The sequence below is a fragment of the Eulemur rufifrons genome, chromosome 30 (assembly GCF_041146395.1).
Source record: "Eulemur rufifrons isolate Redbay chromosome 30, OSU_ERuf_1, whole genome shotgun sequence".
Taxonomy (NCBI): Eukaryota; Metazoa; Chordata; class Mammalia; order Primates; family Lemuridae; genus Eulemur; species Eulemur rufifrons.
The window spans coordinates 143,569,573-143,594,844 of NC_091012.1; the positions used below are offsets into that span (position 1 = coordinate 143,569,573).

General features: G+C 59.5%; 1 protein-coding gene across 2 annotated transcripts; it reads left to right on the forward strand.

Annotated features, from left to right (window-relative positions):
- The first annotated feature begins 703 nt into the window (after positions 1 to 703).
- Positions 704 to 24,200, forward strand: ASMTL (acetylserotonin O-methyltransferase like). Of its 2 annotated transcripts, XM_069463209.1 has the most exons (13): positions 704 to 851; positions 2,087 to 2,218; positions 4,014 to 4,061; positions 6,153 to 6,217; positions 6,719 to 6,780; positions 7,927 to 8,035; positions 9,147 to 9,534; positions 11,503 to 11,665; positions 14,237 to 14,421; positions 16,294 to 16,426; positions 17,207 to 17,350; positions 19,177 to 19,299; positions 23,766 to 24,200. In XM_069463209.1, exons 1-13 carry the CDS (start codon positions 759 to 761, stop codon positions 23,984 to 23,986), a joined length of 1,866 nt encoding a protein of 621 aa, XP_069319310.1. In that variant the 5' UTR covers positions 704 to 758; the 3' UTR covers positions 23,987 to 24,200. The 2 variants fall into 2 exon arrangements, with proteins under 2 accessions (XP_069319310.1, XP_069319311.1); XM_069463210.1 differs by lacking the exon at positions 4,014 to 4,061.
- Positions 24,201 to 25,272: the final 1,072 nt, after the last annotated feature.

Below are 25,272 nucleotides of genomic sequence, written 5' to 3' on the forward strand. Positions count from 1 at the left end.
ATGTCAGCGCCCCCTACCACCTGCAGAGAGTCCTATGTCTGCACCCCCCACAGCGCCCACAAGAGCCCCCAGGTCTGCACCCCAACTCCCGCGGGGACCCCCGCATGTTTGCTTCCCCACTGTCCACGGGGATCCGCCATGTCTGCGCCCTGCACCTCCTGGGGGACCCCAAAGTATGGGCTCCCCACTGCGCCAGCGGGGACCCCCAGGTCTGCGTTCCTCACACAGCGCCCCCGAGAACCCTGCAATCTGCACCCCATACGGCCCCCACGGGGACCCCCATGTGTGCACCCCCAACTCCTGCAGGGACCCCCATGTCTGCTTCCCCACCAACCGCGGGGACCCCCATATCTGAGCCCCCCACTGCGCACGCAGGGAACCCCATGTCTGCACTCCCACCACGCCCACGGGGCCCCCCACCTCTGCGCGTGTGTCCCCGCGAGCTCGGGAACCCGCCCGAGTCCCCTCCCAGCCCCGCAGGCGCAGAACGTCCCGGCGGACAAGGCGGGAGAGCGGCGGCCTCGTGGGCGGGGCGAGGGAAGAAGGGCGGTGGGCGGGGCTTCGATGGGGCGGGGCGGGGCTTCCCCGCGGAGGAAGGACGAGGCAGGGGCGTGTCCTGGGATGGGCGTGGCCCGGCCGCGGAGGCCCGCCCCGCCCCGTGGAAGCCCCGCCCCCCGCCCCTTCCTTCCTGCGCGAGCGGCAGTGCGCCTGCGCCGCGCGCCGGTCGGGGGTCTCTGAGTGTCTGGGTCCGGGTTGCCATGGCGCTGTGCCCGGTGATCGGGAAGCTGCTGCAGAAGCGCGTGGTGCTGGCCAGCGCGTCCCCGCGCCGCCGCGAGATCCTCAGCAACGCGGTGCGCGGGCGGGGGCGGGGGCGGGGGCGGGGGCGGGGGCGGGCCGGGATGGGGGACAGTGACCGCTGGTGACCGGGGTGTGGGCAGAGTGACCGGGGTGGGGGGCCTGGTGACTGCTAGTGACCAGGGTAGAGGGACCTAGGGACCGCTAGTGACCGGGAGAGACCTAGTAACCGGGGTGAGTGCTTAGTGACCCGGGTGGGGGCCTGGTGACCACAAGTGACCAGGTGGAGGGACCTGGTGACCGCTAGGGACCAGGGGAGACCTAGTGACCCGGGTGGGGGCATGCTGACCGGGGTGGGGGCCTAGTGACCACAAGTGACCACCCTGGGGGCCGAGTGACTGCTAGTGACCAGGTGGGGGCCTAGTGACCACAAGTGACCAGCATGGGGACCTAGTGACCACTGGTGACCGGGGTGGAGGGACCTAGTGACCACAAGTGTCCAGCCTGGGGGCCGAGTGACTGCTAGTGACCAGCATGGGGACCTAGTGAGCACTAGTGACCAGGGTGGAGGGACCTAGTGACCACTAGTGACCAGAACAGACCTGGTGGCCCGGGTGGGGGCCTAGCGACTGGGGCCTAGCTGGGGTGGGGGTCTGCCAGCTGTTAGGAAGGGCTTCAGGTGATCTCGGGGCTGTAGGGAAGGGGTCTATGTGATTTGGGGTCCAGGGAATGGGGTCCCAGGGACCTAGTGACACGCAGGCACAGACCCCCACCTGAGGTGCTGGTGGGGGGTGGGGGCCCTCACTGGTGCTATTACCCCACCATGGCTGAGGTCTGCCTTCCTGTACCCCAGACTCACACAGGCCTCCCCAGGAGCTGTTGTCTCTCCCCTGTGTATCAGTGGACCATGATGACACCACCATTTCTGGAATTCTGTTGAATTTTGCGTGTGCAGGGCCCTTTTGTTGGCTGCCCTGACCTTCCGTGCCCCCCGGGAGCCCTCTGACCTCCCTGGCGCTGTGCCCCTTACCCCAATCAATACTCCCCTGCAGCCTCTTGGTTCCCGGCCTCCTCCCTGCGGGTCTACGGGGGCTGGGCCCAGGGTCAGTCCCTGGCCAGCCCCTAACCGGGTGTGGGCACGTAGTAAAAGCCAAGCTGACGGACCTGGTCGCTGCCAGGGGGAGGGCGCGAGAGTGTAGGAAAAATCATATTTTCTGCAAATGTTGCACCTTCCCTTCAGTGCTCTTGGGTTCTTGTGTCACCCTGCTAGACCCCTTTTCTTCTCTTGCAGGGTCTGAGGTTTGAAGTGGTTCCTTCCAGGTTTAAAGAGAAGCTGGACAAAGCCTCGTTCTCCACCCCGTATGCGTACGCCGTGGAGACCGCCAGGCAGAAGGCCCTGGAGGTGGCCAATAGGATGCACCAGGCAAGGGACCCTCTTCCTCCAAAGTTCTTTTGCTACGAGAGGGTTTTCAGGGTTTTTTTTTTTCTTTTTTTTTTTTTTGACACAGAGTCTCGCTCCATTGCTCAGGCTGGAGTGCCGTGGCGTCAGCCTAGCTCACAGCAACGTCAGACCCCTGGGCTCAAGCGATCCTCCTGCCTCAGCCTCCCGAGTAGCTGGGACTACAGGCATGCGCCACCATGCCCAGCTAATTTTTTTCTGTATATGTTTTTAGCTGTCCAGATCATTTCTTTCTATTTTTAGTAGAGATGGGGTCTCGCTCTTGCTCAGGCTGGTCTCGAATTCCTGACCTCGAGTGATCCTCCCGCCTCAGCCTCCCAGGGTGCTAGGATGACAGGCGTGAGCCACTGCGCCCAGTCCAGGTTTTTAATATAAAGTCTATAAGTAAATGTCAGTTATAATATGCAATTAATGCTGCTTACGTTATAATGTAATATACTATTTTAATTAATGTAATAGTATTATTTACAACATAGAATTAATGGGCCTTATCTATTACTGGGTGTTATAATGTAATATATAGTATCGTTTATGATGTAGAATTACTATGGCTTATTACTGTGTGTGACTATGCAATATATTATTGCAATTAATGCAATAGTATCAATTATAGAATTACTTAGCTTATCGGTTACCATATGCTACCATGTAACATACTCTTATAATTAATATAGGACTGTCATTTGGGGTATAGCATTAATGTAGCTTATCCATTACTATGTGTTTTGTAATATACTATTGCAATTAACATAATATCAGTTAAAATGTAGAATTAATGTATCTTATATATTAATGTCACTATTTGTTCTAATGTGATACATTGTTCATAGTATCATTTACGGCAGTGGCCCTAAAAGATCCCCAGCCTTTTTGGCACCAGGAACCGTTTTCATGGGAGACAGTTTTTCCAGGGACCAGGGAGCACGGGGGTGGTTTCAGGATGATTCAAGCGCATTACATTTATCATGCACTTTATTTCTTTTGTTACTACATTGTAACATATAATGATACAACTCACCGCAGGTTGGGCGCCCCTGATTTAGGGTGTAGGATTAACGTAGCTCATCTGTAACTGTGCGCTACCATGTGACATAGCATTGCGATTCACATAATAGATACATTAGAGTTAATGCTACAATGTAAGTATCGTTATGGATAAATGAGTAGCGATGGTTGGTTTTTGGTGATGGCGTACTTGGTAAGACGCATATTTAGGGGCAAAGCAAGGCCAAAGTGGGGTGCATGTTTCACACGAGTGCGTTCGGCCCCAGGGTTGAATTTTCAACTTGGATTTGTTTTATCATCTTAAGTACCTTTGGCTGGTACATTGAGCGGGTCAAAACCTCTTGGCCATAATTCAGGATCGCTCAGGGGAGGGTTTGGGCCCCAGATCAGCGTTACCTGGAACTGTACCAGCCACACCCCGGAACAAGTGTGAACAGTTCCCAGCGGGGCCGACTGGCTGCTCCGGGGAGTGCCAGGCAGGTCACCGTCCCCGACGCTTGACCACGCAGCCAGCCCCAGCAGGCCCCGGCCTCGCGCACGCTCTGGCCCCGCTCTGGTGCCTGCGGGGCGGTGGCCGCCGCGGAGACACACTCATGTCCCTGCCGGGGCACTCACAGCTCCCAGAATGGCTTTCCGAGGTCAGCCCGTCCCAAAGTCCCGGCGATGCTTTTCCACGCCCGTAGTGTGAAGTGACAGTGTGTGTGTGGGATGCACGGGGACCTCCCTTCTGAGTCTGAGTGTGGCTGTCTTGCAGAAAGACCTCCGGACCCCTGACGTGGTCATCGGCGCAGACACCATCGTGGTAAGTCTTCCTCCTGCGCAGCCTCCAGTTTGGTTTGCGTGTTCTTGGCGGGGGGCGGGGGAAGCTTGTTTCAGATCCTCACCGAGGCAGCGCGGCCTCGAGGAGCCGGTACCCCCCGGGGAACGGGATGCACTTTGCCTGTGTGCTTGGGGTGTCGCCTTTCCCGGAGACGGCACGGCACAGTGGCACTCACCGGGTAGCTCCAACAACAGAAATGGGCTCTCTCGGAGTGTCGGAGGGGGACAGAAGTCCGAAATTCACATGTCAGCAGGGCTCCTGCGTCCTTCCCGGGGCTCTGGGAGGCAGTCTGTTCCAGACCTCTCTCCCGTTTCCGATGGCTTCCGGCAATCCTTGGCTGGTGGCCGCCGCATGACCCCAGTCTCTGCCCCCCATCTTTATGTAGTCTTCTCTCCCCTGTGTGTGTCTGTGTCCAAACTTCCCTCTTCTGATACGGCTGCCCCTCGGTGGCTCTGGAGCCCACCCTGCTCCCGTCTGACCTCACTGTAACTAATGATATCTGCAGAGACCCCGTTTCCAAGTAAGGCCGTGGTCCCAGGTGCCAGGGGTTACCTCTCGGACGTAGCATCTGCAAGGCGCGATGCTACTTGCAGGGTGTGTTTGGACGCTGAGGAGCGTGCTGTGCGTGGGAGCCGCCCTGCCGCTTCTCTGCGGAGCTGGAGCCACCTTCCTCCAAGCTGCTCTCCCAGCCAGTTTACGGCAAGCCTGGCCCGGGGGGGTCGGGCTCCACTGCAAAGGGCGGCACATTTGAACATTTCAAGCAGTGCAGGGGCAGGAAACACTGGATGGGGTGATTCGAGCTCCACCTTGCTCTGTGTGGCTAAAGTCTGAGGTACCCGTGTGCCTGCCGGCAGGAAGGAAACTCTGTTTCTAGCTAATGGGGGAAGAAGTCTCCATGAGAGTTCTTTCTTTCTTTAGAGACAGGGTCTTGCTCTGCTGCCCAGGCTGGAGTGCGGTGGTGCAATCATATAGCTCACTGCCTCCAACTCCTGGGCTCAAGCGGTCCTCCTGCCTCAGCCTCCCCAGTAGCTGGGACTACAGGCACGTGCCACCACACCTGGCTCTATGGAAGCTAAAAAGTGAAAATGCGGGTTCTTCAAAAGCTTAAATATGGAATTACCTTGTGACCCAGCAATTCTGCCGTTATGACTGGAATTGTTGAGGCCCGGAGCCCTGGGACCTCAGACTGGGGCTGTGCTTGGAGACGGGTCTTTAAAGAGATGATTAAGGTAAACTGAGGTTGCTAGGGTGGGCCCTGATCCAACAGGACTGGTGTCCTTCTAAGCAGAGGAGATGAGGACACAGACAGGCACAGAGGGACGACCCCGTGAGGACACAGGGAGAAGACGGCGTCTACACGCCCAGGAGAGAGGCCTCAGGGGGAACCAGCCCTGAGACCCCTGGATCTGGGACTTCCAGCCTCCAGGACGGGAGAGGACAAATGTCTGTGGTTTAAGCCGCCCGGTCTGTGGGACCCTGTTACGGCCGCCCGAGCAGATGCCTCATCCACTCCTAGGCATAAACCCAAAAGAACTGACCGCAGGAGTTCAAACAAAAACTTGTCCACAGCAGCCCAAAGCTGCCACACCCCCGTGTCCACCCAGGTGAGTGGAGGACCGGGATGTGGCCTGTCCACACGATGGAACATTACAGAAAAGGAGTGAGGCTCCGGCTCCGGCTATAACGTGCATAAAGCTTGCAGACGTGAAGCTCCGTGAGAGACGCCGGCCCCGAAACACCCTCTATGACGCTATTTACGTGAAATGTCCCCACCGGGCAACTGCACCGAGACAGAAAGTGGATTCAGCGTCACCAGGGGCTGGGGAGGGAGTGCTCATGGGTACAGGGTCTCCCTTTGGGGTGCTGAGAACATTCTAGAAGTAGACAGAGGTGGGGGTCGCACGACACGGTGAATGCCCCTGAATTGCTCACTTTAAAATAGCTGGCGAGGTGCGTGTTGTGTGGACTCCACGTCCACGGCAGAAGTGACTTCTTAAAAGTGGCCGGCGGGGCTGTGACAGGTGTGGCCTGGGGGGGTGGGGACCGACGCGCTGCGGACCTGTCGTCCCCCAGGCCGTGTCGGGGCTCATCCTGGAGAAGCCGGTGGACAAGCAGGACGCCTACAGGATGCTGTCCAGGTGGGCACCCATGTTGGCCTCGGGGCCTTCCTGCCACAGTTCTGGGCTGAGACACCTGGGGGGGGGGGCGGAGGGGTGGGCTGCAGGTCCTGCTTCCCAGGGACATGAGGATGGAGCTGGCCGGCCATGAGCCTTGACCCCCGTCCTCAGCCATCTGCACTCTGTGTCCTGCTCACTCCTGTCTCCTGTCTTCTGGGCCCCAGAGCAGCCGTCGCGTCCGGCCACCTCCCCGGGGGGAGCTCCGTGCAGCCGAGCTCGTGCTCACGGAGCAGGGAGGTGGTGCTCAGCCGGGGTTCCACGGCACTGACCCCCGAGTGCCCCACGCCCGTACCCGACCTTTGGTGCCGCCGGACATTGCCCCGTCCTCCCGGCTGTGCAGAGCTGGCATCTCGTTTGGTCCCAGGACACACAGCAGACCCCTACCGGAAAGGCCCGGCCTCCTCCCCTTCCAGGAACTCTCTTTATAGCGCCCACGAGAGACGGCGCGGTTGTGTCTTGCAGGCTGAGCGGGAAGGAGCACAGCGTGTTCACAGGTGTGGCCATCGTGCACTGCAGCAGCAAAGGTAACCGGCGCCGCCCGCGGGATTCACCTGCGCCCGCCCCAGGGACCGGGGCACGCGGGGGACTGGGGGGGACCCTGGGGCTTCGTCGGAGTCCGATCGCCCCCCCACACTGGGCGCTTCGCTCATGTCCTACCGGGGAAAGTTGTCGTCTGACCTAGACGCGTCCAGGTAAGATGAAAACATGCAGTTTACCTGAGACTCGCACAGGATGCTTCTGACACCAACCTGGTGTACAATTATTATATGTCAGTTTTAAAAAGTCCGTCCCACGTGACCCTTCCACATATTTCTTTTGAGACCTTTTGGACGCCTGTGGCTGTGAGTAGGTTATGCCACAACAAAAGAGTTTTTTGAAAAAGGAACAAAAATACTGAGGAACTGTCTTTAAAGCGACTTTGAGAGATGTTGAAGTCTGGGGTAGGACGCTGAGACATTCTGAGCACCTGGCCCTGCTGTTCCTATGTCACGGCCGCCGTGGGCGGCAGATGTCGGGGTACCGGGACCCTCTCTGGTCCGTGCTGGGCCTTTTGGGGGAGAAAACACCTGCCGCGCGGTGAATGCAGGGCCACTGGACGCTTCACTTCCCACTTTTCTCTCATGTCCCACCCACAGCTCAGACCTTTCTAACACCTGGCTGCCGTGTGGGTGTCCCGGGAGCCCCACACAAATGACCACAAACTGGGGGCTTAAACAACAGAGATTCACCCTCCCCCAGTCCCGGAGCCCAGGAGTGTGAGACGCAGGTGTCTCGGGGCCACGCTCCCTCCGCAGGCTCCAGGGGAGGCTCCTTCCTGCCTCTCCCAGCTCCTGGGGGCTCCAGGCGTCCCTGGGCTTGTGGCCGCGTCACTCCAGTCTCTGCCTCTGTCCGCACGTGGCTTCTCCTCTGCGTCTGTGTCTCCTCTGCTGTCTCTTAGGAGGACACTTGTCACTGGGTTTAAGGACCTCCTAATCCAGGATGGTGTCTCTCAAGACTCTTCTCTCAGCTACATCTGCAAAGACCCTCTTTCCAAACGACCTCCCTTTCCCAGGTTCCAGGTGGATGCGAATCTGGGGGAGACACTGCAGCCCAGGACAGCTGGTGTGGGGTGCTGTCCCCGCAGACCCACCTCCAGGTGTGTCCTCACCTCCAGGACTTTGTTCTTGCAGACGGCCAGCTGGACGCCGAGGTCTCCGAATTCTACGAGGAAACGAGGGTGAAGTTCTCGGAGCTGTCCGAGGAGCTGCTCTGGGAGTACATCCACAGCGGGGAGCCCATGTGAGTCTCAGGGCCGCGGGTGGGACCCCGGCCACGTGTGGGACCCCGGCCACATGTGGGACCCCAACCACGTGTGGGACCCCGGCCACGTGTGGGGCCCCGGCCACGTGTGGGACCCCAACCACGTGTGGGACCCCCGGCCACATGTGGGACCCCGGCCACATGCGCACGGCGGGGCACTCTCAGCCTTCAAGATAAAAGGCAAATCCTGTCATTTGTGACAGCATGGATGAACCCAGGGTACATTCAGCAAAATAAGCCCAGCACAGAAAGACCAGTGCCCCATGGTCTCCCTTCTATGTGGAATCTAAAAAAGTTGATCTCTCAGAAACAGAGAGTAGACTAGTGTGGCAGGGGGTGGCGGGGTTGGGGACATGTTGGCCAAAGCCTGCAACATTTCAGTTAGGAAGAAGATGTTCAGGAGATGTATCGTACAGCCTGGCGACCGTAATTAATAAAGATGCATTGTGTTCTTGCAAATGATTGAGGCCGGGCACGGTGGTTCCTGCCTGTGATCCCAGCACTCTGGGAGGCTGAGGGGGGAGGATTATTGCTTGAGGTCAGGAGTTCGAGACCAGCCTGAGCAAGAGCAAGACCCTGTCTCTACTAAAAATAGAAAAATTAGCTGGGTATGGTGGTGCGCTCCTGTAGTCTCAGCTGCTGGGGAGGCTGAGGCAGGAGGATGGCTTGAGTCCAGGAGTTGGAGGCTGCAGTGAGCTAGGCTGACTCCATGGCACTCTAGGCTGGGTGACAGAGCAAGACTCTGTCTCAAAAAAAAAAAAAAGAAAAAAAAAAAAGAAAATGGTTGAGTGAGCAGATCATAAGTGTTCTTACTACAAAAAAAAAGGTATTGATGCGATGTTAGGAATAGGGTGAGGGGCTTGATGGAATCATTCCACAGTGTGCATGTCTATCAAAATGTCACACACGTTAAATGTATACATAAAGTTGACCTTCAGCCTGGCACCGACCTCCTCGATATGAAGCCACCTAGGGATAGCACTGGCCGGATCCGCTGTAATCGTGACATCCGTCTGATCGATCGTGTAGCCCCAGCCCTAGGACGCCCCATCGGAGGAAGCCGGTTCTGACCCTGCCGTCTCCCGCCCAGGGACAAGGCTGGCGGCTACGGGATCCAGGCGCTGGGCGGCATGCTGGTGGAGTACATCCGCGGCGACTTCCTGAACGTGGTGGGCTTCCCGCTGAACCACTTCTGCAAGAAGCTGGTGGAGCTGTACTACCCGCCCCGCCGGGAGGACCTGCAGCGGGCCAGGCAGGACTCCATCCCGCCCGTGGACACCTTCGAGAACCTGAGCGACGTGGAAGCCGGCGGCTCGGAGCCCACGCAGAGGCAGGCGGGCAGAGGCCAGGACGGGGCTGCGGCCGGCGGTGACCAGCAGGCAGGGGGCGCACCCAAGGCAGATGGTTACAGGATGGCGGAACCACCCCCATTCCCAGCGGACCTTCTAGAGCTGATAGACGGCTTCAAAGCATCAAAGGTACCCGTGTCCGTCCCTGGGCCCACCATAGCAAATGACCAAGACCTGGTGACTTAAAACAACAGGGATTCATTGCTTCCCAGTCCCGGAGCCCAGGAGTGTGAGACGCAGGTGTCTCGGGGCTGCGCTCCCTCCGCAGGCTCCAGGGGAGGCTCCTTCCTGCCTCTTCCAGCTCCTGGGGGCTCCAGGCGTCCCTGGGCTTGTGGCCGCCTCACTCCAGTCTCTGCCTCCATCTCCACATGGCTTCTCCTCTGCGTCTGTGTCTCCTCTGCTGTCTCTTATGAGGACACCTGTCATTGGGGTCAGGGACCTCCCTTCACTAAGTGGCTTCGTGCAGAGAGAGCGACTTCTGTGCTTAGGTTCCTACCAGCGTGTGTGGCCACGCTGTGTGATGGGGGCGCGGTGGGTGCCTGGCCACAGTGCCACTGTGATTCTGAGGGTACCCAGGTCTCAGATGACCCTAGCGGGGTCCACGCTGCATTGCTGACGGCACGTCAACCTCGGGGTGCCCTGATGCCCGCTGGCTGGACAGCAGGTGGACTTCACCTCGGTCACCACGTGACTGGAGAGCAGACAGGGTCAGGGTGTGTGTCCTCATGCCCTGTGACCTCATGACCCCATGACCCCGGGCAGCTGTCCGAGCAGGAGGGCATCCTGGGTGCAGCAGGAACCAGCAGGCCCAGCCTGGAGCTCCCGGGCGCCTGTTCCCATCTGGTCCATCCCTCACGGGCAGCCGGTTACTGACACGTCCGAGCAGTGCCCAGGCAGCCTGGCCAGGCTGGGGAGCAGATCGTGTCAGAGCCTGTCCACACAGGTGGCCTGTGCCTTCTCCGCCCTGGGGTCGCCGGGCAGTGGCTGCTCGATGGGCCCCTATATCCGGTGGGCACTCAATCTCTGGTCCTCCTTCATCTCCTCCTCTTCCTCTTCCTCCTCCTGTAGCTCTGGGCTCCCGGGGGCAGATGGAGGAGGGGTGCGGCTCTCCCTGCTGGGGGCTGTGCAGGGGTGTCTCTCGGGGAGCAGAGGTAGGGTGCGTGGTGCGGGGGGCACAGGCCAGGGGACACGGGGTAGCAGGGCCACTCTCCCTGGTCTCACCATCAGGAGACACAACAGCTAGTGACGAGGTGGTATAAAGCAGTCAGGGCACATTGCACCTCAATTTCTCTAATTTCCCTAAAAGTCGTAATTCAGTGGTTCCCCTGTAGCCCACGACACTGCTGTCTGACAGGCTGAGCAGTTCTGTGCTCCCACCTGGCCTGCAGGGCCGACCACGCAGCAGTCCCGGCAGCCAGGTTCGGATGCCACAGAACCTGGGGACAGGTGGAGCCCGGGCAGCCCCAGGACCTGCCGTCACCTCTCGCGTGGAGCACACACGGCCCAGCACTGGGCCTTTCACGTAGCCCGCAGGCGTCAGAGGAGGCTTTTGTGTCTCAGGGCAAGAGCAGGCGTGAAGGTTTTTGCTGTCATGGGAGGGCAGGTGTGCTGAGTGGCGTGGGGACTCCATGTGCCTGGGGACGGGCTCCTAGAAGGGGCTGGGAGCCCCTAATCTGCTCTTGGAAGGACACCAGTCCTATTGGATCAGAGCCCACCCTAGAAGCCTCATTTTAAGTTAAGCACCTCTTTATATAGACCCATCTCCGAACACAGCCACAGTCTGAGGTCCTGGGGGTCAGGGTTTCAGCACACGGTTCTGGGAAGAGACATGATTCAGCCCGTAAGAGCAGCACGTGGGTTTTTCTCCCAAGGCGCCATTTTCCTGCGTGGTATTCACTCATGAGCTCTTACCTTGTGTATGCCTTGTTTTCCCCGAGGACCAGACCCTGTGGCTCCACACTGTCCTCTGCAGAAGAAGGCTCAGTTGACAACTTAAATGCTTCTGACAGTTTGGGCCTCCGGTCCGGGGTCCGTGGGAGAAAGGAGGACCTGACAGGTCCCCGCACGAGTCTCACCGCCCTCGTGTCTCACACACAGGCCCTGTTCACCGCCTGCAAACTGAAGCTGTTTGACTTCTTGAAGGACGAGGCACCCCGGAAGGCTGTGGACATTGCCAGCAAAGTGGACGCCTCTGTGTGCGGGACCGAAAGGCTCCTGGACGTCTGCACCACCCTGGGGCTCCTGCAGAAGTCCGAGCAAGGTGACAGGGTGTGGCAGTATCTGCAACACTCTTTGCAGGCGGGAGGAAGTCACCAAGTGAGGGTGGCCTGGCATGGAGGCAGGCAAGGGTGGGGTGGCCAGACCGTCCACCCATTGGGAATGTTTCTTCCCCAAAAGGGTGAGAGGCAGAGGATGGTGAGAGAGAGACCCGACCACGGGCGCTGCTCTCAGAGTGGGTTCTCAGAGAGTCAGAGCCAACAGGACACACACACAAACATACATGTTTGGCCATTTACTTATGTATTTTGATAGACATGTGATGGGTGGATGGGCAGATTCAGACATGGTAAATGCATAGATATATCGATGTAGGTGGATGACAGAGATGACAGGTGATGGACACAGAGGTGACAAGACTCTTCCATGCCAAGGCAGCCTTTTCAACGTCAGCACAAGTGACATTTCAGGCTGGATGACGCTCTGTGGTGGGGTGTCTTGTGCACTGTGGGGTGTTGCGCAGCATCGCTGGGCTCTAACCAGCAGGTAACAGGAGCACCTGCCGCCTAATCATAGCAACCACAGGTGTTTCTAGAATTTGCCAAGTGTTCCCGGGGGCAAAATCGCCCAGTTAGGAACCACTGCCATTGATAGGTGATAGATTCATAGATCAATAATCAATAGAGCTTATAGATACACAGATAGATGGATGGTGAGATGGGTGGGTGAATAGGTGGAGAGATGGATGGGTGGGTGGATGGGTGGGTAGGTAGATGGATGGATGGTATGTAGGCAGGTGGATGGTGGATACATGCATAGAGTGATGGATGGATGAATAGAAGGATGAAAGGATGGATGCATAGATGGGTGGGTGGATAGATGGGTGAAAGGATGGACAGGTGGATGGACAAATGGATGGGTGAAAGTATGTATGTATGTATGGATGGATGGTTTGATGGGTAGAAGGGTGAAAGGATCAATGGGGTGGATGTGGGTGGGTGAATGGATGGATGGATGGATGCGTAGATGAATGTATGGGTGGGTGGATGGGAAAAAGGATGAATGGGTGTGTGGATGAATGGATGTGTAGATGGATGGATAGGTGGATGGATGGATGGATGGATGAATGGATATGTGGATGGATGGATGGGTGGGTGGAAAGATGGATGGATGGGTGGATGGATGGATAGATGGGTGGGTGGATAGATGGATTGGTGGCTGGATGGGTGAAAGGATAGATGGGTGGATGGATGAACGTTTGGGTGAAAGTATATATGTATGGATGGATGGATGGATGAGTAGGTGGATGGGTAGATGGATGGATGGTTTGATGGGTAGAGGGTGAAAGGATGGATGGGGTGGATGTGGGTGGGTGAGTGGATGGATGGATGGGTACATAGATGGATGGGTGGGTGGAGGGGAGAAAGGATAGATGGGTGAAAGGATGAATGGATGGATGAATGAATGGATTTGTAGGTGATAGATTGATGGATGGGTGAGTGGAAGGATGGAGGGGTAGATGGGTGGAAGGATGGATAGATGGATGGATGAGTGAATGGATGAATGGATGGGAGAGTGGATAGTCGGATGGGTGGATGGATGGATAGATGATAGCATGGATGGGTGAATGGTTGCATAAATGGGTCGATGAATGGATGGATGGGTGGATGGATAGGTAGATGCATAGATGGATGGATCCCACCACTGCCACCTTGGAAGCTTTTTTCTGACTCCTTTTGCAAATGCTTTGTCCACTTGAGCCCTGGGACAGTTCCCACATGTCTACACGGGCTCTTCTGCCCCTCAGTAGATGTGATACTGTTTCTTCATTAACACGACACAGGGCCATTTCTTACTTCTGATGACTGTACTTGAGTGAGGCCATCTGTTTACAGCTGTGGGTCTCTACCACCAAGACCTGTAACTCCCAGCCTCCGATTCTGTAGGAGGGGGCGTTCTGGAAGGGAGGCTGGGGGCTGCGTCCCATGGACAGCTGAGCTGGGTGTGAAGTGGGTGGAGGGGGAAGACCCCTGCATCAGTGTGGGCTCTCCCAAGTGACAGAACCCCTAAGATACACACTGGGAGATTTATTTGAAGGATTCACACGATGGTGGCAGTCCACCATGTACCGGGCAGGCCAGCAGGCTGAGAACTCAGGCAGGAGCGGGGCTGCCATCTTGGAGATGGAATTTCTTCTCTAGGAAACCTCAGTCTTTGCTTTTAGGGTTTTCAGTGGGTTGGACGAGGCCCTCCCACGTTACGGAAGTTTATCCCCTTTACTTAAAGTCATACTGACGTAGGTGCTAGCCACACCTACAAAACGCCTCCATGGCAACACCTCAGCTGGTGTTCGATGGAAGAACTGGGAACTGTAGCGTGGCCACTGACCACGTGGCCAATGCAGCCTCTTTGGGGAACAGTCATAGCCGTCGGCAGCTAGGGCTGGGTCGGTGCTGTTTCCCCATCAAGCCAACTCAATTGTACAGTTTGCTGTAGTCAGATAGATGATGTTTATTTTGACATGTCAATGATGCTGGGCAGTTTCTTACCCTTTCGGTCAGGTGTGCGTGGGTGTTCTTTTTAGGAAATCACCTGACCATCCCTGTTTCCTCAGGTTACCGTAACACAGACTCCTCGAATCTGTACCTGGTATCAGACGGTGAACACTCCCTGCATGACTTCATCATGTACAACGACCAGCACACCTGGAATCTCTTTACGCACCTGGAGTTGGCCATTCGAGAGGGAACTGACCAACACCACGGGGCTTTGGGAAGGAAGGCGCCAGATCTGTTCCAGGTAGTGTGCGTCCCGAGATTCCCTTTCCCCGGCACGCCTTTGCTGCAGCACGTGGGCAGATGGCTCTGTGGGTAACTGATGAATCCGTCTCTGGCCTGAGGATGACTCGAGCCACTTAGAAAGCCACTGAGCATTTGCCTTACGATGCCGAGAGTCCTCAGGGGGGATCCCAGATGGCTGGTCTGGGTGGGGGGACATTGGGGGTCAGGAGTGGGGCTGACTGGCCACAGCTCTGGTCACTTTATGAGGGGCTGGCAGACAGCACCAGCCTGGGCTCCCTCCTCCCACTCTGCATCACGGCCCTACGGGGGCTGGGGGGACACTGTCACCGTCCCCATTTCCACATCAGTGTCAGGTTCAGCAAAGTCAGGGCATTTCGCCCTCGTGGTCAAACGCACCTGAATCTGGCCGCCCGGCTCTGGGCATGAAACGCTCGGATCTCACGCCGGGCGGCTGTTGCTTCGCTCTGTTCTGGGACAGCTCGGGGTTGGCGGTCCCCACTGTCATCCCGTGGCACCCACAAAAAGAATTTCCTCCTAGAAAGGGGTTCAGCTGGTTGCCTGGAATTCATGCCATTTCCCCTAAGTGGAAACGGAAGAGACGCTGGCTTACTCAGGGCCACGGTTTGCAAAGCGCTTTCTACGCCTCTCCTCTCCCGCCTGTTCCTTGGGGAGGAGCGTGTTGAGGGTGACACGCGGAGACTGCCCTGTGTCCTCTGGGGCCCTATGCAGGCGGCGGGTCTGGGTCTGCAGGGCTGTGCCCGAGGGGCCTGGGTGGGACTCCTGGTGGGCACAGCCTCGCTCCTCCCAGGCAGCGTTTGCCCGGCACGTGGGGGGCTGAGCGCTGAGTCAGATCGTGTGTGACCTGGGGCAGAAATGAGGCCGGGGGAGGGGGGGGGCTTCAGGCAGGTGTGTGTGTCGGGGGACAGGGAGACAGAGACAGAGAAACAGAGGGAGAGACAGAGACAGAGCGAGAGACAGAGACAGCTGAGACTGGCTCCAGATGGACCTGCTGGAGACAGACCGTGTGCGCAGGGGCAGCCTCGGGGGCGGACCCGGCTGGCGGCAGCCCTGGGGCAGGATGGGGCTGAGCTCCCCGGGAGCCAGGTGATGCCAGCCGGGGGTTGGGGGGGGTTGGCATAGCTCAGGGGAGCCGGCCACTGAGACCCCCCCCCCCAGGGCAGCGTGGCGACAGCCAAGCAGGGTGTCTGGGGAGACTTTGTGGTCCCTGTCCCCGGCTTCCCTCCCGTGAGCTGTCTGTGGGCAGCCGGGAGCACCCAGGGTGAGCGTCCCTGTGTCTGGGACACTCAGACCGCTGCAGCTCACGGTACGGGGCAGACTGGGCCATCGCAAGGGAGACGCCCACGGCTTCGTGGTCCGGTTTGCCCGGGAGACGCCCACGGCTTCGTGGTCCGGTTTGCCCGGGAGACGCCCACGGCTTCGTGGTCCGGTTTGCCCGGGAGACGCCCACGGCTTCGTGGTCCGGTTTGCCCGGGAGACGCCCACGGCTTCGTGGTCCGGTTTGCCCGGGAGACGCCCACGGCTTCGTGGTCCGGTTTGCCCGGGAGACGCCCACGGCTTCGTGGTCCGGTTTGCCCGGGAGACGCCCACGGCTTCGTGGTCCGGTTTGCCCGGGAGACGCCCACGGCTTCGTGGTCCGGTTTGCCCGGGAGACGCCCACGGCTTCGTGGTCCGGTTTGCCCGGCCGGCCCACCCCTCACAGACAGCGGTGCTTGCCGCACCTGTGCCCCACAGCCCCTACCCTCCCGTGCCCGCCGTGGCCTCACATCTTAGGGCCTCACAGAGCTGCCCCCGGGGGCTGTGGGACGCCCGGGCCTGCTCCGGCACCTGCTCAGACCCGGGTCTCTTGCAGGACGCCCCCCCGCAGAGCAAGGAGGACCAGCTGCGGCTCACGGGGGCCACGCACGGCCTCGCCACGCTGACCGCGCGCCCCGCGGCCACGGCCTTCGACCTGTCCCGATTCTCCTCCGCCTGCCACCTGGGAGGTGTGTAGCTCCCACCAGGACCCAGGTGCAAACAGCTCCGTGCGTGTCTTTCCTTTTACTAAGCCACGGGCATCTGACCCGCTCGTGCAACGCGTGAATCGCCTTTGTCTGTGTGCAGGACACGTAAGGACCTAAGTTGGGCCAGGGTGAGTCCCAGGTCTTGGGCACATGTTCCCACGTTCCGGCAGGTTCCTGGGGATGGCCTGGGAGCCCCTAGAGTTTATAGGGCCCTTTCTGGCAGCCAATGAGGGGGGAGAGGACCGTGGAGCCCCTGTGCTCCTCTCAGCAGGTCTCATGCCCCACTCACCCTCCCACGCGCCCCAGCCCAGGCCCCACCCCTTGGACAGTGGTTGGAGAAGCAGGGTGCCTTCCCTGGGTCGGAGACAATGGGATCAGGGATTTGAGAGGGCTCTCACGCTGCCAGCTGTATGTCCCCATCCGCTGCACGGCATTTGTCCTCATGAGGCAAAGTAGCTGCTGCAGCACCGGCCATTGCGTCTGCATTCTGCAGAAGGAAGGAGAACAGCTCCCCAGCCCTGGGCTGTAATGATTCCCCTGCACGTCTGCCCCCACCCACCCACACGCGCCAGCACCGGCTCACACGGTCTCAACTCTGGGACACCCGAGGTCTCCCCACCGGCTGGCTTCCCTGTCCGGCACGGGCGTCAGCGCCTGGCCCTGAACAGCATGTCGGCTGTGCTGCGTTGGACCCTGGGGATTCCTCGGGGCCCTGTGAGCGCCGGCAGGACCCTCCCGCAGAGCGTGTCTGCTTCCCCGCAGGCTGCACGGGCGCCCTGGCCCGAGAGCTGGCCCGCGAGTACCCGCGTCTGCAGGTGACCGTGTTCGACCTCCCGGGCGTCATCGAGCACGCCTCCCGCTTTCAACCCGGCGGGCCCGAGACGGCGCGGATCAGCTTCCTGGCGGGTAAATTGTGCTTTGTCTTTGCGTATTGACGCTGTGCCTGGCTCGTTCGTCTCTGTGTGTGGGGTGCCTGGCTCTGTGTGTGTGTGTTTGTGTGCGTGTGTGCATGCACATGTCTGTGCACGTATGTACCTCGTGTGCGTCTGTGCGTGGTATGTCTGCATCTGTGTGTGCATGTCTGTGTGTGGTGTGTGTCTGTGTGTCTGTCTCTGCCTATGTCTCAGTCTGTACGTGTGTGTATGTATGTCTGTGTATGTTTCTATGTGTGCACGTATCTCCGCATGCATGTTCGTCTGTCTGGTGTGTTTGTATGTGTATGTCTCTGTATCTGTGTCGGTATACATGTGTTTTGTGTATCTGTGTGGGTATGCATGTGCGTGTCATGCGTGTGTCTGCGTGTGCGTGTCTGTGTGTGTGGGCACTCACAGTACTGAGTCTGGAGGGCTGTGTGGATGGGGGACAGTTGAGATCTGTGACTGACCACGGCCACAAAAGGAAGTGACTCAAGAGCTGTAACAGGGAGGCGTCAGGTTAGACTCAAGGAAGAACTTCCTGGCATCAGCGGTCGATGCCGGCATGGACTGACAGGACGGACCTGACCTCCTGGAGTTGGCGCCTTCAGCCCATGGCGCTGCCCACGGGCAGAAGTGCGGGGGTCCCTGTGTCCCCCCAAGCCTTCTGCACACCTGCCCAGTTGAAATGAACCGGCAGCCACCCGAACGCTTCCAGGCCAGCAGCACGGGGACCAGCGGTGCTTTGCTTTGCCGGGTGTGCGGGAACACAAATGCTGGAGTTTAAAGACACAGACGCCCCTTGCAGCTGTCGGGGTGCACGGCAGACCCGGCTCTGTGCGCTCCCCGTCCCCACTTTCCTTTCCCGCATCTCACGGTTTCCTTTCTCTTTCCGCTTTGGGTTCCTCCCTGAGCTGCATCCGACCCTTTCCTGAACAAAGCAGGGACAGGAATAAACAGACAGGTTTCTGTGTCCGCAGGTGCCTACCAGCACTCGGTATGTGCCTCGGTTTCCCGGGGCGGCCCTGACAAAGCCCCACACACCGGGGCCTCACAGCAATTTCTAGAACAACAGGAATGTGTCCCCTCCCAGTCCCGGAGCCCAGGAGTGTGAGACGCAGGTGTCTCGGGGCCGCGCTCCCTCCGCAGGCTCCAGGGGAGGCTCCTTCCTGCCTCTTCCAGCTCCTGGGGGCTCCAGGCGTCCCTGGGCTTGTGGCCGCGTCACTCCAGCCTCTGCCTCCGTCTCCACGTGGCTTCTGCTCTGCGTCTGTGTCTCCTCTGCTGTCTCTTAGGAGGACACTGTCATTGGGTTTAAGGCCCTCCCTACTCCACGAGGGTCTCATCTCAATTCTTAACTAATTACATCTGCAGAGACTCTGTTTCCAAATGAGGCCCCATTCACAGGTACAAGGGCTCACACCTGAATGTGTCTTTTTTTGGGGACACAGTTCCCCCACCGTGGCAGGGCATCATTTTATTTCAGCAGTTCTAGAAGGTGGTGCGAACAGACCCCACCCCAAGGCAGCTCTCCGATGCTGCCCGAATCCGGGACTCCCGGGGACCCCCCTGGCTGATGCTCCCTTACACAGAGCCGGAAGTGGGTGCCGTGAACGGTGCCGGCCAGGCTCCCCTGCAGCAGGACACCCCGTGTCATGGCCCTGCCCGCCTGGCCGGGGGCTCCTCCTGCCTCTCCCGCCTCCGTCCGGAGTCCCTCGTCCACCTTCCGAATGGAGGTCTTGGGGCGCCGTCCCCCGTTCTGTCAGGCGAGGACCTCGGCTCCCGCACCTGACAGCTTTGTCCCCTTCTGTTTCCCACCAGGTGACGTCTTCAGGGACAGCCTGCCCAGGGCCGAGCTGTACGTCCTGTCGGGGGTCCTGCACGGGTGGCCGGACGACGGTGTCCACACGCTGCTCCACCGGGTCGCGGACGCCGCCGCGCCAGGTGAGAACACGCCCCTCTTGTTCCTTTTCCCTTTCTTTGAAAAAAAAAAAAAAAAAAACCATCAAGAGGGTTTTCGATGAAACAAAAGCCAGAGAGTGAATTTTAAAAAGAGCGTCGTTCGGCTTAGCCGGCACTTGAGTCAAGGATGCTGGTGACAATGTTCTGTGCCTGGGTCCCCAGGTGGCTCCGGGCGTTGACTGTTCCGCAATTCAGGGTCCGTGTCGGACACCACAGTGCTGTCTCCGTCCCCCGCTGCTCCGGGGAAGCTTCGCCACCGCACTGCAGAGCGAGGGCGAAACGCCGTGTGCGGTGGTTTTGCAGGGACTGGGGGACGTTTGGGGACATGTGTACTTCCAGCCGTGAGTCAGCAGTAGCTCCCTGCGCCGAGGGGACACACAGTGAGACGCTGTCTGTTCCCATTTCCCTCCCAAGGAGACGTCGGCCGGTTGTCCTAGCACAGGGGGACGTGTGTGTTGGGGGGGGGGGGGCGAGGCCACTTGGGGACGGGGCATGTGGCACGTTTTGCCTCCCCGAAGGCCACTGTCCCGGCTGCCCTGCGCCTGCTGCCTGAGGAGCCCAGACAGGGCGACCGGGGGCCGGGTCCCTCGCACAGGCCCAGGCTGGGCCGGACGCGGTTACTCAGTGTCTTCGTCTGTCCCTGGACGTCGGCAGTTGTCCTAAAGCATCTCCCACGGGGACGCAGACGTCCCTTCCCGTCCCTCCTGTGGTCTGAGCCGTCCCTCCCCACGAGCAAGGCCGGCTGCCCAGGGGCCGGGGCGGGAGGTCGCCTGAGTCAGGCGGGTCGGAGAGGGTGCACAGTGGGGCGTCCGGCTGGCCCAGCCCCCTCCGCCCCCTCCTCAGGCTGGGCAGGTGAAGGACAGGAAGAGAAAGCGTCACCCCGTGGGCCAGAGCAGGCGGGACACCAGACGGGCAGGAGGGAGGACCCCATGGCCGGTGTGCGTCCCGGCCTTCCCTGCCCCGGTGACACGCGGGCCACCTCTCCTGGACGGGAAACCGCCTTACTCCAAGTCTACGGATCGGAACCCTCATCTTGTCCAAAACGCACCTTCTCAGGTGAACGTCTGAGCACATCTCAGGGTGCCGTGGCCCAGACACATGGCCACGTGAAATCTGCCGGACTCCGGCCCTGCCCACGGGCCGCAACCCATGACAGGGCCGGGCGGGGCGGCTTGGGAGCCACCGCAGGCTCCCGGCTCAGGACAAAAGCCCCGGGTCCCCCCCTGCCGACGGGGACGGGGTTCCACGTCCGAGACACCAGCAGCCGCGAAGTCCGAGTCCCCACGGCTCCAACGTCCAGGACTTACAGGACGTGCAGAAACGTCTCCAAGGAGCCGACCCAGGCCAAGGTCAAGCGGACAGAAGTCTGAGAAAAAAAGCGACAATTCGTGAGAACAGGAACGGACACGTCCGGCGAGAGCGGAAGGCGGAGTCTGGGTGTCCGTCCAGGACACAGCTGGTTGGCGACAGAAGAGAAAAATGCAGAGAGGCGTTGGGCCGAATGGCGCAGACGGGACGGAAGCTTAACTCGGGCAGAAAGAGAAAAGGGAGAAACGAGGCGTTGGAAATGAAATCAGCAGTCAGAAATAGAAGGATCGGAGGACACAGTCGAGGGGGAAGAGTGACGTCGGGGGCAAGACGAGCCCCTCAGGGGACGCTGCCCTGAGCCCTGAACGTGACCCCGCAGAGCCGGAGCGCGGACGCCCTTCAGCCCGCGGCGGGCGCCAGGCCGGCACTGCGGCAAACCGGGGTGCAGGGAGCAGCCGGCACGTCGGGGAGGCCAGGACCAAGAGGCCAGAAGCCACGTCGCACGCCGGGAATTGGCCGCAGACACACACGGGTTGGTGGAGAGCCAGGAGCCTTGACGCCGCAGGGACGGGCAGACCCCCCAGGCGGGCCCGACGGCCACAGCCCACCGCGGCGTCGCTTTCCAGACGGGAGATTCTGCTTTTCACTACAAGCCTTCCGAGTCCGTGGGCTCCGCGCCCACGACCTGGAAATCGACTTAGGAATGAACAGCGCACACGCCGCCATCCCGGTTTCGCTCACTGCGCATTTACTTACATGCCTGGGACGGAAATCAGACTCGGCGCGGAAAACTCTGCTGCTGGTTCACTGTCTCTGCAGCCCTCGTCCCTGGGATCGCGCCGGTTAATCCGAACAAGAGGAAAGCGCAAATGTAAACCACCTCCCGCCCCTGTCCCTCGCTGTCCCAAAGTTACTTTCTTCCCGTGATGTGGATTCTCCTCCACCGGTTCTCAATGCGATTGTCGGCTCAACGGGGCCTGGGGTCTGTTTCTCTCTGTCTCCCTCCTCCCTTCCGTCCCTCCTCCTCCCTTCCCTCCCTCCTCCCTTCCCTCTTTCCTCCCTTCCCTCCTTCCCTCCCTCCCTCCTCCCTTCCCTCCCTCCTCCCTTCCTTCTCCCTTCCCTCCTCCCTTCCCTCCTCCCTTCCCTCCCTCCTCCCTTCCCTCCTTCCCTCCCTCCCTCCCTCCCTCCTCCCTTCCCTCCCTCCTCCCTTCCCTCCTTCCCTCCCTCCCTCCTCCCTTCCCTTCTCCCTTCCCTCCCTCCTCCCTTCCCTCCTTCCCTCCCTCCCTCCTCCCTCCCTCCTCCCTTCCCTCCCTCCTCCCTTCCCTCCCTCCCTCCTCCCTTCCCTCCCTCCCTCCTTCCCTCCTTCCCTCCTCCCTTCCCTCCCTCCCTCCTTCCCTCCCTCCCTCCTTCCCTCCCTCCCTCCTCCCTTCCCTCCCTCCTCCCTTCCCTCCTCCCTTCCCTCCTCCCTTCCCTCCCTCCTCCCTTCCTCTTTCCTTCCCTCCTCCCTTCCCTCCCTCCCTCCTTCCCTCCCTCCCTCCTTCCCTCCCTCCCTCCTCCCTTCCCTCCCTCCTCCCTTCCCTCCTCCCTCCCTCCCTCCTCCCTTGCCTCCCTCCCTTCCCTCCTTCCCTCCCTCCCTCTCCCCACCTGGGCTCTGTCGGTCCGTATTCACCCATCAGGTACCAGCCATCGGTCACCCGTCTGTCACCTGTGCACGCATGTATCCGTCTACCCACCGTCTGTCACACTCTATCACCTCCCTCGCCTCATTCTGCCAAAAAAGCCACCCAGACCCGGGGCCCCTTGTGGTGTGTGAGGTTTGAGGATCTTCGTGAAACAGCTGCTCAAGGCTGTGGCCGGAGCCCGCGGACACCTCAGTGCCCTCCAGCAAAGCACATCCCTTTGGGAGGAAATATATAGACACACAGTCGACCCTTGACCCCGGCACAGTCAGAAACCCCCGTGTAACTTCTGACCCCCCAGCGGTGAAGTGTCAATCACGTACCGCTGACTGGCGGCCTCGCTGGTGACATAAATAGTGGAGTGACACATACTTTGTACGTGAGATGCATTCTATACGGCATTCTTACAGTAAAGTCAGCTAGGGTAAAGAAAATGCTATAAAACCATAAGCAAGAGGAAATATGTGTCCTCTTCATGAAGGGGAGGTGGGTCACCATAAAGGTCTCTGTCCTTGTCATTGTCACGCTGAGTGGGCTGAGGAGGAGGAGGAGGAAGAAGAAGGGGAGCGGTGGGCCTTGCTGTCTCTGGTGTGGCAGAAGCGGAAGGAAATCCAGGTATAAATGAACCTGTGTTGCTCCTGGCTGAACTGTGTACATACATGTAGAGACACACACAGAGAACACACTTCCCACAGCTCAAAGTGGGACGTTGTCCCGTCTTCATGCAAACCGTCCTCGGGGCTGGGGGTGGCAGGTGTTGACCCTGCCCCCGGCAGCTGGGGCCTGGGACGCCAGTCGGTTCCCCACGTGGCACGTGCTGTCCCTGGGGGCGCCTCGGAGGTGTTCTCCCCAGCTGCGTCCCGGGTGCCGTGTTGCGCTTCAGGAAGAATTCCCGGCATATTTGCCGAGCGCAGTGAATTCCGTCCAGGGAGCGGCCGGGCCACAGCCCTGTGCCTGCCCGTGGCACCAGGACAGCCCTGGGCTCGGCGGCTCACGGGACGTCCGCCCCCTGTCTCTCTCTCTCTCCCTCCCTCTTTATCTAGCTCCTCTGCCATCTGTCTGCGCCGTCCCCAACCTTTGTGGCACCAGGGAGCGTTTTCATGGAAGACAGTCTTTCCACGGACCGGGGGTGGGGGGTGGGTTTGGGATGATTCAAACACATTCCACTGATCGTGCGCTTTATTTCTGTTATTATTACATTGCAATGTATACTGGAATAATTAGGCAACTCACTGTGGGTTGGGGACCTCTGATTCTGTCACCGTCTCTGTCCTCTCTCTCTCTCTCTCTCCTTCCTTCGTGATCTACCTAATCTCTGTCTGTTCCTCCCTCTCCCCGCCTGGTCTCTGTCTGTGTTCGTGAGTCATCTATGTAGCCATGTCCCCCACGCGGGTCCCACCCGTCCCCGAGCGCCCTCTGTCCCCCTCCATCCCGGTCCAGCTGTCTGCATCTCCCCCCCAGGGGCCGGCCTCTTGCTGGTGGAAGCCGTCGGGGACGCGGAGCACAGAGAGGCGCGGGCCGGCCTGTCGCGCTGTCTGGACGGGCTGCTGCGGCCCCGGGACAGGGAGAGGAGCCTGGCCGAGTACCTGCGCCTGCTGGAGCAGCACGGCTTCCGGGACGTGCAGGTGGCCCCCGCGGGGCACGGCCTGGCCGCGATGTTGGGCACCAGAGTCGCCCCGTGAGACCGGGCGGTGCGGGCAGACACCGTGCGGACCTTGTCCCCAGGCTGAGGGAGGCCTCGGGCCCAGACGCCGGTCTGCAGACAGTGTGAATGCGAGAGAGAACATCGCCGTGACGGCAGAATAAACCGAGCAAAAGCCTGGGCGTGTGTGGCTGCCGTGACCCCGTCCCACGGCGTCCCAGTCTCCCTCGATGCCGCTGGTCTGCACGTCCTAACCCCGCCACCTACTTCCAACGTCCTAACCCCGACACCTACTTCCGACTCACAGCTGCCGTGTACCAAGGGCCGGTGAGTGCCGGGTCCTCAGGGCAGGTTCCCCCTCCCGTGTCTGACTGCGGTGGCTCCCAGATGTGGCCTCGCTGCGTGGCTGAAACTCGGCTTTACAAACCGGGGCTCGGGCAGCCCAGGCCCTCGCGGCACCGCCCGCTGCAGGCCCCGAGAGCTTGAGCTCATCTGGGCTTCCTGCTCTGCCCGGTGTGTCCTGAGCCCTGAGGCCTCGCCCGGCCCTCTGGGGCCTGGGGTGCCCCGTCCTGCCTGGGCTCGGAGAAGAGCTGCCTGGAGCCGCCCGGGGCCAGCCTGGTCTACACCCAAGGCCAGCCTGGTCTACACCCGAGGCCTTCAGCCCCACTGACCCCGACGGGGCATTGATGTTACTACTTCAGTAGAATCAAAAGGCAGGAAGAGATTTTTTTTTTTTTTTTTTTTTTAACTGCAAATGCTCCCAGTTTCTCCATTAGAGGGCTGGGATTAACCTCGTTTCATATTTCAGCAATGTGCACGTTTTCTTAACAGAGCAAAGAGCGTGCAAACGCTTTCGTCAGTTCGGCAGCTGTCAGTATGTAGCAAGCTACAGGTTGGTTGTCGTGGAGACACGTACGTTGTAACTGGAAAAAGTCCCTGCCTCCAAAGAGGGCACCCCGTGGGCGTGAGTGGCTCTTGCTAAAAGCCACTGTCAACAGGGGAAAAAAAAGCCAAACTCTGTAAAATAATTTTAAAGAGGTTTATTCTGAGCCAAATTTGAGGACCGTGACCCGGAGCCACGCCCAGGAAGCCTTGAGCAAGTGGACTGGCTGTGGCTGGGTCACAGTTTGGTGTGATACATTTCAGGGAGACAGGGGATACAGGTAAAGTCATACATCAATACATGGAAGGTGGACATTGGTTTGGCCCAAAAAGGTGGGCCATCTCGAAGTGGGGGCTTACAGGCAATAGGTGGGTTTAAAGACTCTTTGGCTTGTAATTGGTTAAAGACATGAAGCTTTGTCTAAAGGCTTGGAATGCTTTAAC

What these genes read in the sequence shown, in the direction of transcription:
- ASMTL (XM_069463209.1), top strand. Translation starts at nt 759, where the DNA reads ATGGCGCTGTGCCCGGTGATCGGGAAGCTGCTGCAGAAGCGCGTGGTG. An exon ending in GCCTACAGGATGCTGTCCAG is followed by an intron (nt 6,218 to 6,718) that starts GTGGGCACCCAT and finishes TGTGTCTTGCAG; the next exon opens with GCTGAGCGGGAAGGAGCACA. An exon ending in AGGCGCCAGATCTGTTCCAG is followed by an intron (nt 14,422 to 16,293) that starts GTAGTGTGCGTC and finishes GGTCTCTTGCAG; the next exon opens with GACGCCCCCCCGCAGAGCAA.